General features: G+C 40.0%; 1 protein-coding gene across 2 annotated transcripts in view; it reads right to left on the reverse strand.

Moving 5' to 3' along the window:
- NCAPD3 (non-SMC condensin II complex subunit D3) overlaps positions 1-10,733 on the reverse strand; it is a 55,665-nt gene that overhangs the window by 20,245 nt on the left and 24,687 nt on the right. For both annotated transcript variants that reach the window (XM_019509575.1, XM_019509586.1), the window contains exons 14-20: positions 8,997-9,070; positions 6,997-7,131; positions 5,892-6,112; positions 4,096-4,287; positions 3,669-3,766; positions 3,427-3,542; positions 2,500-2,607 (exon numbers count right to left, since the gene is read on the reverse strand). In XM_019509575.1, the coding sequence (XP_019365120.1) occupies positions 2,500-2,607; positions 3,427-3,542; positions 3,669-3,766; positions 4,096-4,287; positions 5,892-6,112; positions 6,997-7,131; positions 8,997-9,070 (944 nt within the window). The remainder of the gene's footprint in view (positions 1-2,499; positions 2,608-3,426; positions 3,543-3,668; positions 3,767-4,095; positions 4,288-5,891; positions 6,113-6,996; positions 7,132-8,996; positions 9,071-10,733) is intronic.

Raw genomic sequence — 10,733 nt, forward strand, 5'->3', positions numbered from 1 at the left:
GACCCACTGGACTGTATGGGTGTCTACGCCACAGTCCCCCAGCTTCCTAATGAGAATGGGGTGAGAGACAGTGTCAAAAGCCTTCCTGAAGTCTAGGAAAACTATATCCACTGCCACCCCTGCATCCAATGATTTAGTGACCTGAAAGTTCACTAAAGTTTGTCATGACTTCCAGCAAAAGCTGAAAAGGGACAAATGAAATTTATACAGATCTAGGTCCAGTCATTTCCATATGAGCTACATTGTGACTTATACACCTTGGCTCACTGAATGGAGAAATACTCTATGTTATGCCAGCAGGAGGCTCAGTTTGATCTAGTTCATTGCTATCTAGTACCAGGGAGCCAAATTCCTTCAAAAGTTTGTACCATAGGGGGAAGTTCAGTGGTAGCACATCGTTCTGAGAAGTCAGAAATAGACAAACTTGTTACAGCACATGCACCGCACACACACACACAGGCAATTATATTTGATGCATTTTATATTGCTACAATCAATGGACTACCTCCCATGCTAGATATCAAAATTATTCCTTGGCTTTGAGGTACCATATTTACTCAAATACAAGATGACCCCAATTATAAGATGACTCCCCAACAATTACATTCTATATATGAAAAAAACTATACATTTAATATGATTTTCCAGGTATAGAAATCAGGGAAAAGTATCTGGTAGGTCAGGTAGCCTCTTTGCTCCCAAACTTCTTCCCCCTGCAGTTCCTTTCTCCAGTCATTACTGTCAGACCCTGCTCTCCCTGCGCACATGAAAATGAAGAACAAATTTGAAGAGACTGGAATTGAAATAACCATAGCTGTAGTAATTTGCATAAAGTACCCATAGACTTAGTTTATCCAGAATTAAAGGCATTTTATCCTTTTTGAAACTGCCTGGAGGCCTTGGAGTTTAGATCTCCCTATTCTCACCTGCCCCTAGCCAAAAGAATGAAGGAGCAAACTAGAGGGGAAACCCAAAAGCAATCCCCCATTTTCATAAATTGTTTAGCTTGAGATCCATGTTTGGAGGCTTTTTTTTTTTTTTAATTTCTTGTCTCAAGACAAATTAGCTAAATCAGTTCCAAACTCCACCCACTAGGCAGAGCTCAATTGTTCAAGTCTCTGTGGTGCTACCACTGGCAAGTATTCTCCACCCCTCTTATGCCTGGAGCTTCAGATACTCCCAAATCCATGGCAGGCACCCTACATACAGGCCCTGAGCCTGGAGGCCTTGGAGTTCAGAGTCTTGCTTGCCCATAGCCAAAAGGCCAAAGGAGCCAGCTAGAGAGAAATCCCTCATCTCCATAAAAATAAAGTGTGTAGCCAAGATCCTCCCATTGGGAGACTACAGTAGAGTCTCAAAGCAGCAGGAGCATTGGACAAGTCTCCACTCTTAACTACAAAACATCATTCAAGGTGATTTTGGCCTACACTTGATCTAAACCAAAGAACCAAGAAGTAGGATAATAAATCTAACTAGAAAGAGTAGCAAGGGATCCAGGGGTAGCTTTCCATGGATACAGTAAATGGCATTAAAAATGGAACGCTCTGAGAAGTAACTATGTTAAAAGAAATATCTTTACTGTGAGGTGCTCCCTATGTATTCAAGTCTCGTGTACTGACCTCAGCTGAAAAAGTGCTCTGCTAACTGTTTCACAACACCCCTGGGGGACCGAAGAAGATTCTATTCTAGTGTGTGTCTCAACAAGATAATGTTAACCATGTTTTGATTGAAGAAGTTACCTGTGTAACCCCAAATTAGGAGATGAACTAGATCAGGGCAGTTCAAGTGAGACCAAGGAAGCTGCACAGATCTAACGAAGGATATAATTTGAAGGCAATAGAGTTGCTAAGGTTTTAATAAAGGACAATGTTTGGTTTATACAACTCTTGTTATTGCTGATGATAACACATGAATTCAAAATAATTTAAGCCTTGAATTTACTGACAAAATTCTATAAAACAGGAAAAATGGATACTGAGCCACGCAGAAGGAATCACTTCTTTTGTAAAATTTAGAGATTTGTTTCCTGACCAAGAGAGCCAGGAACTTGCATTTTATTTCTAAATGAAAGGGTAGATTCTCTAGTAAATGATGGTTTGGGCTGCCCCAATCATCAGGGAAAGCTTTCCACTTGCTGCAGTCTTTCAAACACTGTTTGTTATTGTATATTATGGGTCAAACTTGTATATATACACTGCATGACTGATTAGGGCTTGCTGGTCTCTAGGATTCACAGAAGAATCACATATTTCATATCATGATCTAGCCCAGTGAACATTTAAAAGAATATATTCAGTTCTAACGGTGTTATTCTGTTAATGACAAATAGTAAAAGAGCAAGCCAAAGGCCAAAAGAAATAAAAAAATCTTTGTACAAACATACAAAACAGAGTACTGCAGATATCACTGCATTGCTGTACAGTCACTGAAACATTTTAGAGAGAGGAATGAATGCATTCTTTGATCAGTAAGTCAGTACAGAAAGGGTAAAAGGCTTACCAAGAGATCCTCTTGTAGTTGCTCTGTTCTATCCTCTTTCAGTAATATACGGGAGAGATAGCATTCACAGGCAGATATCACATCTCCACACACCTCGTTCAGTAGCTCCTATTTCAAGATGAAAACAAATCAATTCAGTAATCACTAAAGAAGAGAACCATGGGCAAGACATACTCCACATATTAGTCTTGAATTTCAAAACCTTCCTTTAGGTTCCCAAATAAGATTTCTGGGAAGTGTCCCCTCTTTCCACCTTAGCCTCCTCACACTGAGCAACCTAAAAAGAAAAGGGGACTGGATGGCAAAAGGAAATGACATGCAGAACTTTCCACTGGTAAGTTACAGCTTCTCCAAGTTCTCTCATTGTGCAGACCATGCAAAAGAAAGATCTTCACAGAAACTAGTACTACCAGCACCCCTGGCCTTTTTTTCCCCCCAGATGTTTTATTAGCATAATTTGAGAACCGCTGTCATCTACTTTCATTTCCTGGAGTCCAATGAAGATGAATAATGAAGAAATAAATCGATAGAATCTACCTGGAATGTGTTTGTAACCTCAGTCTAACTCACTCTGAACAAATGCCTAAGGTAACCAAATAGCAAAAAAAATCACTACAATGAGATCTCCTGCTAGGATTTACAGCATTTCTTTAAAAAGGCCAAATTAGGAGATTTCAGTTTAAAATACTGCACCCTCCCAAAGAAAGCGGAATTCTTTCAAACCCATCGTTGATCACAAGCTACATCTAGCACTGATGCTATATTGTTAGACAGTTAAACAGAAAAGGTGCAATTTTCTGGAGTCAGAGCCTCTTTGTTTAGTGCGCTAGAGGAACCTGCAATTTCCTGAGATGAGCTGTCTTCGGGAAGACAGCCCTTGTGAAAAACAGGAAAAAGGCTGTTTTAAAAGTGTGTCCCAAGTCCCACCTGTGTCTCCTCAGGGGAATTTGAATACGCATGGCAGAGCTTCTGCAGAGCCTCCACAGCTGGGCTGATCACCTCCAGGGGACACCGAAATTCCTTCAGCCAGAGCTTGATATCATCTGGAACATAAGCCAAACACTTAACACAGGCAATTCTCAGTTCACCAACTATTTGCAAAGATAGCTGGGCTGGAAGTCAAAGTCAAACCCTGTGCTTCCTAAGCCCAGGTTCCCAGGAGGACTTACCAGTGAGCCTCCCTTGGGTGCTTCTCGGAAGGTGCTTTGCAACATGCCCTATTACACACAGGATATGTCCTATGGTATCAGCGCTGACATTCTGCTCCCTGAAAAACAGTCAAGGGGATAAACAGAAACATTTCCTCAAGAACCAACACTTGGCTAGAGTAAGAAAACAAGTATTTCCTGGATAATGCATGGTGAAAATGGGATTGTTAGACTGGATGAAAACACAGTAGAGGCTTAAAGCAACTTCATGGCCCTAAATGACTGGGCTCTAGTCAAAATTAGTGGGTCTTCTCAGCCTCCTGTATGGAAGCAGCAGGAACATAACTTAAGCACTTCAGTTTGAACAGCAAAAAAACACCTGTTCTCTTGGCTGCCTTCTGCATGCCGCTCTACTGATGAATAATAATTAAGATGGAGGCACACACACCTGTTGACACTGTCCCAAGATTCAATTATCTTGGAGTAATCCAACTTGGGAGAGGAACCTGCTACCTTGGCAAGCAACATCCAGGCTGGTACAGCATGCTCCGTTTCCACATGGGACATAACATTATTTATGAAGGTGGAGGAGAACTTGTCCTGCTTGGACCAGATCTGAAAAGCTTTGTTTAAGTACCGGCTGCAAGGAGACAAAAAGGATAGGGAAAAAAAAGAACGTAAGCAAGGTACAGGCAAACTAACTGGTATTGTGATCAGTTATTAAAGGCCACTAACTCCAGACTGTTTGGACGTTACAAAAACAGGCAACACAGTGGAGCCAGCTTTAGAGATGGTTACCTGGGCAAAACTGTTTCATTCTGACTGTTCACTATAAATTGGGATTTCCACTATCCACGAATCTCCCAGACATTTACCATCTGTCCTCCAAATTCCAGTTGATAACATTCAGAAGCACACAACAATTCTGTTAGATGTTACATTTAATACTACCCACTTCATTTCACTGCAACGTAGGGCCATGTCTGCTCTACATATGAACTGGGAAGCTTAACTTCAGTATCACAGAGAAAAATACTTTTTAGAAGTTTTTTTAGCAAACATTCACAAAAGGAGAGGAAAATAACTGTTACTAAAGCACAGATGTTGGGGGGGGATCTTAGTTTATCTAATTTCTGGCAATTTCCTGTATGCTACTGACAATTTAATGTGTCCAAGTTTCCTTATATGTCAATGAAGGAGAAGAGAATCTCTTCACCTAACCTTGAGATATTCTAATGCCCTTACTGCTTATGAGATGCTTTGAGATCATCAGCAGGAGATGCTATAAAGTGCAAAACATATTAGAAAGTAGTCCAAATTAGAATAACATGCCAGTTTTAAGTTGTTAAGTAGCATAACCATCATCTCAGGTTTCTATTTCAGAACTATTTAACCCTGTTGACTAAAAAACATAAGGTTCCATTAATCAGTGTTGTATCCCTGTCATGTTGCATGTCATCACATATCTTTTGGTACTTCCCACAGCATTCTGTAAAAGGCAAAGTTGCTATTAGTCATAAGACAAGTAACATATTGTATACCAAAATGAAGCAAAGAGTGATGTACTCTCTTCTGTATAAATATATGCATGGTTACTTGTCTCATCACCACACTCATTTAACCTAAACAAGCTCCTAGCAACAAACCAAAAGAGATGCCACATGTGCCATTATCCTGTCTGAACACTGGAGTTCAGGGAAAGACATCAAGAATAAGTACAAAAAAGTTAGTGTCTGATAGGCAGCAGAGCTGTATTGTGCTCACCGACTGCCAACCCAGAAATACATGGCTATTGATCTGAAGGCCAGCTGTACCTTTCTTATGAAAGAAGGCGCTCACAATATAGCAGTAACAACAACACAGACAATATATTTAATAATAAGATACACTTACATTTTTACATATGGATTTCCAATTGCTGAATAAGCATGAATAATAAATCAAGCCTCACTGTGCCTATGTACGATAGATGTCATATCTATTATAGCAAGACACACAAAGGTTTGTAGTCACACTTCGTGGCAGCACTAAGTACCTCATATATGAGCCTCAGCACTGTGAGGGATATCACTCTCCTGACCCTGGATCAGTATGACCCAATCCAAGCATTTTTCTGTATATATGGGGGTAACACCAAATACAAATATCTACTGAAAAGGTGAACACAGCTGGGAGCTGACTTGCAAGCCACATGAAAGTGCAATTCCTTTCATTGACAAAAAAAAGGCTATGCGCCTGACCTACCTGAATTCCTGGCTCTCTGAAGTAAAGAGGGTAAGAAGATCCCAAGCTAGAGTTTGGTTTCTGTCTTCATGGCTGAATCTATTATAGTGTTTAATGTTCTGCAACAAGAGCTGATCAAGACAAACCAAGGCCTTTTCTTGTACAGAGCTTTCAGTGTCCATCACAACGGGTACCACACCTGCTAACCAGGCTTTCTGAATCAGAATATTGCTGGGCTGAGACTAAAGAAAAGAAGATTTTGTATTAGAAGCACTTCGAAATTTGTAGCCTGACAAAGGGTTTTTAAACCTGAAAGCTCGCTAAGAAAATGTTTTCCAACTATTTAGTTGGTCTATTAAAAGATATCAGATTTACCCAAAGAACCTTGTCTTGAAATTAGTAAGGCATTTCAGATGTTTGGCTGAGATTAATAAAAGTCAGACACACTGACAGACTTAAATGAATTAGAAAAGAAACATAAGCATACAACATACTGTATGCTGAAAAAAGGTTTAAAAGCATCCAGAAGAAATGGACTTAGTTCTCTCTGTTGCTACGAGTTGCCAAATACTGCATTTGTTATCAAAGTATCTTACGTTCCTACTGATCTAAGGTGTTGTAATACTTATTCAAGTCTAAAAATCAACACAAAAATGTCCCATTAAAGCATTATAGAAGGCATTTTAAAGCCAGCACCAGAGAGTTTTGCCTAATATAAAATTTGTGTTTTGATCCTAATGTATAAAACTTTTGCAAATAAATATCAAAAGTAGAAAAAGAGTATTTGGTAACATGATCCACATGTCTAAATGCCCAAGCAAAGAGATTCAGACCTCTCTATTTAGCCTAAGACAAACAATAGAAATGTATAAATTTTGCTCCATGAAAAATAAATCATGATCCAGAAAGAGACTGAAATGTATAATACAAGCCGTTACTGTCTATACGAATGAGCTGTGTCTTGCATGTCAAAAAGGTAATAGAAAGTTAATGATAGTCTAAAGAAATGTAATGGGAAAAAAGTGACAAGTCATTAAACAATTGTCTTTTCCCCCCTTTCCTTTCAATAAAGTAATGCTCTGCCCATCTCAGGTCTGCATAAACGTTTTTCGTTAATTTTCCTCACCATAAGGAGCTCTGTAATAGCCTGCAGTGCTTGCTTCCGAACCGAGATGGCAGGATCACGGCAGCGATCTTGAATAGTGGACAAGTCCTCTGGGGTACAAGGAATCACTCGGTACTTCAAGATGCTCATAAAAACCTAGATGTTAAACCCAACATTAGGAATTCAATGAGTGTATATCTAGTTGTAAATTAAATATTGAAGGCACACCCAGGTTTTACAATTTTAATCTGAAATTTCAGAGATGTCACCAAGGAATGTAAAAAAAAAATTAAAAAAAAAAAATTAAAGTTGGGGCGGACACTCTGCCCTTTCATGTTCAGTCATTGTAACAGCACTTTGCATAAAGTCCGCTTCCCCTTTCCCTCTGTATACTCAACTCTCTTTTGTGTGGGTTTTTCACACAGGAGTCAGAGAAAAAACACATTCAAAAACCCCATAACAATACAGATATTAAAACACAATCTATAAAGAACTGTGAACTGTAGGGCAGGAGTTATTATCCATCATTTTCTTTTTAAAGCATCAAAGAGAGACTTCACTTTAAACCCTATCTAATTACTGTAATATTTTTTTAAAAAGACAACTTATGCCTCATTCTTCAGCTGAAGCTGGATAAAGTATAGTTTCTTTGTAAACAAGCTCATGTGTTCTAAACTAAACTAGCCTAATCAACCAAATAATAGGTTTCAGTTGACAGATCAAATTAAATGCCCACTGACATAGGAAGCCCTTTTTCTAAATGATGGAGTAAGTGAACTTCAGCAAGAGTATTGGCACTCACTGTTCTTCACCACTGAACTTGTTTCATGAATGAATCAAAGATTTTTTAAGACCAGCCTGCAAAGTACAAGATTAGCTAAATGAGGTCATGATTCTCTCTAACTGTCGGCTTTGTGAAAGGCCATGATCCTTCACTGAGCTCTGTGTGGCCAAACACAGTTCATGCAGTTGACTACAGGACCGTGATCTACATGTCTATGGTAAGGCTCTCACTCATGCATACGTTGAGTCCTCTGTGGTTCAGTGGTAAAGCCCTTGTCTACCACGCAGGAGATCTGTGTTCAGTTCTCGAATGTTTATACAACTACAGCTATGGAGGCACCAATAGTCTGGACTCAGTCTGGCCTTTGGATTCTGCTTCAATGCCCTGAAAGGGGGATGGAAGGTCTGGGCAGCCTCCATTCCTCCATACATCTGCCAAGGCATATGCATCAAATATATGGGTGACCTCTCATGCATACACCATGATCCAGAAGGGTTGACAATTGCCGAACCAACATGAATACTTGAATTATACCTGGTCACTAGAAATGCAAATAATTGAATACCTATGTGTTTAGTTTTTTTAGTACCATTATTGAAATTATTCTGGACTCCTGTGTAGGATTTGTTTTTATGGTGGGTCTTTCTTTTTTGGTGACATGTTGGTCTTTCAGTAGGTAGGGACCTACCAAAATTGAGACAGGCAGACAATTTCATAGGCCAAGTGCAGTGCTTGCCACTGTTTTTGTGGTTTTTTGCAGTGAGGCCCCCCCCATGCCACTGACTGGCTGAACAGCCCTGGTTGTGACCCTGCCCCTCACCACTGATTGCTGAGAGGGCTGCCATTCATATGGTTCCACCCCTTACCGCTGATGGGTGGAGAGGAGCATAGCTGCATAATGGGCAGCCCTTGGCCAATCTGTGGCAAAGGGAAGAGGGGGTGGCTGCCATGTTGGCCCACTAGAAAGCCAGCATTTTATTTTCAGCAAGGTGTCCCCCTCCTCAACAATTTTTGCAAGGAACACTGCTTTTTGTGGAAACTGCCCCAAATCATAGTTTCCACAAAAAAAGCAAAATTGCAATTTGAAGAGCTCCCTAATTATAGATGTCTCGGATATCCGGACATTTTGAATACATAAGAACAGGGAATGGTCCTTTGGGGTTCAGATAAACACTGTCAACTGTATTTTAACAGTATTCTCAGATAACACTATTACAGCAGTGTGCAGGAAACATACCTGGAGTGCCGACTTCCTGACATTTGTCTTCTCATCTCCTGCTCTCAGTCTTAACATAGTTATGATTTCTTTCCCTATTCATGGGATTAACCAGAAAAAAAAAAGTCATGGTATCCAACAGGGACAGAGTTTACAATACTGCCATGTAGTGCTGACAGGACAACTAACATACTATGACCTGGAACAGCACAGATCAGTTCAGTATCAGCTACTACCAGAGAAACAACATGAAATTGGACAGGTAGGATTTCAGAGTGGTGCACAAAACATCAGTGAATTAAACCTATCAATCCCCTACAATGTCAGGAAATAATAATACACGTTAGAGACGGGAGGGAAATTGTAACAGGCCAGCAAGTGGCTTCTTTGCGGTTGACTTCACTAAGTAGCAAAGAAAAAGCAGAATCCAGAAGACCCTCGAGGGCAGCAGGAGGACACATACAGGAGTACTGCATGATTAAACTAGGCCAAAAGCCTACTTTTTCCTTGCCTACACCGAAACACACTTTACCATATTCTTAGAGACATGATGTACATTCTACAAGTACATTTGCTAATTGCCACATATAACTGGTTTGTTGTACTGTCAGCTATAGCGCTCAACACACAAGTTACCAACATTTGAACACTAAAACTCACTGCTGGCAAATTGGCTTCAACGCTCCTTTTACCTTGATTTTTCTGGGCTCCCTAAACAGGAATTTCCTACTTACACCATCTTTTTTCCCCTAAGCATACTTTCCCCCAACAAAACGGTGTTTCTTTAACACATGCCCAAGTTGAATCTTTGCAGATTATAGCAGCACTGCTTAGGGTCTGGTAAGGGGCCAATCTAAACCCATTTGCAGTCATTGACTGTGATAGACTTTGAATTGGGCCTCACATGGCTTTTTTGAATGGGCAGCTACATTCTCCAATTGACTCCAGCTACTAGGAGGCCTGAAAATGTCAGATCTTTTTATTGTGAGACAATGCCTCAGTGGCAAAAAAGTTTCACTGGGAGAAGTTATTCCACAACAAACTCATTTATTATGCGGTGACCAAATTGGCTAAAGTAATTGTGCTCTTGGTAAGTGCCAGTACAGCAGACAGAAATAATGCTGTGGTGACCTTTAGCAAGCTGGGGACTAACAAGGTAATGAATATAATGCAGCTGATATGGTACATAATCAGGCTCAGCATACTCTCTAACACGCATTTGCTTTGGAGCCAATATTCTCATTCTTGCCTTTTGCACTCGTGAGTTTTGTAACATTTTAACTAGAAGTGGCTAAGATTTATTTTCACTCTAAAATATGAGCTGTTTGGTCCTTATGAAAGTGAGAAATTAGCACAGGCTTGAGCCAAACATAATGCATGCCAGACAGCTCTGGTAATACACCTCAACTCTGACTCACGCGTCCGTGATATTTCAGCTTGCCTCTACAGCATGTGGAGGCCTTTGTATCTAGTTATTTTTTTAAAAACTTGTTAAGTGCCAAATGTACTCTTGGAGAATGAAGGGAATTTTAAAGGACAAAAGACAAAACACTCCTTACTACACAGACCCCATCGTCCAAATAGAGGAACACATTATTCATCAAGCAGACCAAAGGAAATTTCTATCTTAGAGAGTTGATTAAAAATACATATATATAACCAAAAGTGTTTTAAGTAAGTATTTGAATAGGGAAGGTGGGAACCTGGTTCACTGACGGAGGTAGATCTCATTTAGGGAGCAGCATGGGATGAATCAAG

Source organism: Gavialis gangeticus, unplaced genomic scaffold (assembly GCF_001723915.1).
Source record: "Gavialis gangeticus isolate Ggan-Ray unplaced genomic scaffold, GavGan_comp1, whole genome shotgun sequence".
NCBI classification, from domain to species: Eukaryota; Metazoa; Chordata; order Crocodylia; family Gavialidae; genus Gavialis; species Gavialis gangeticus.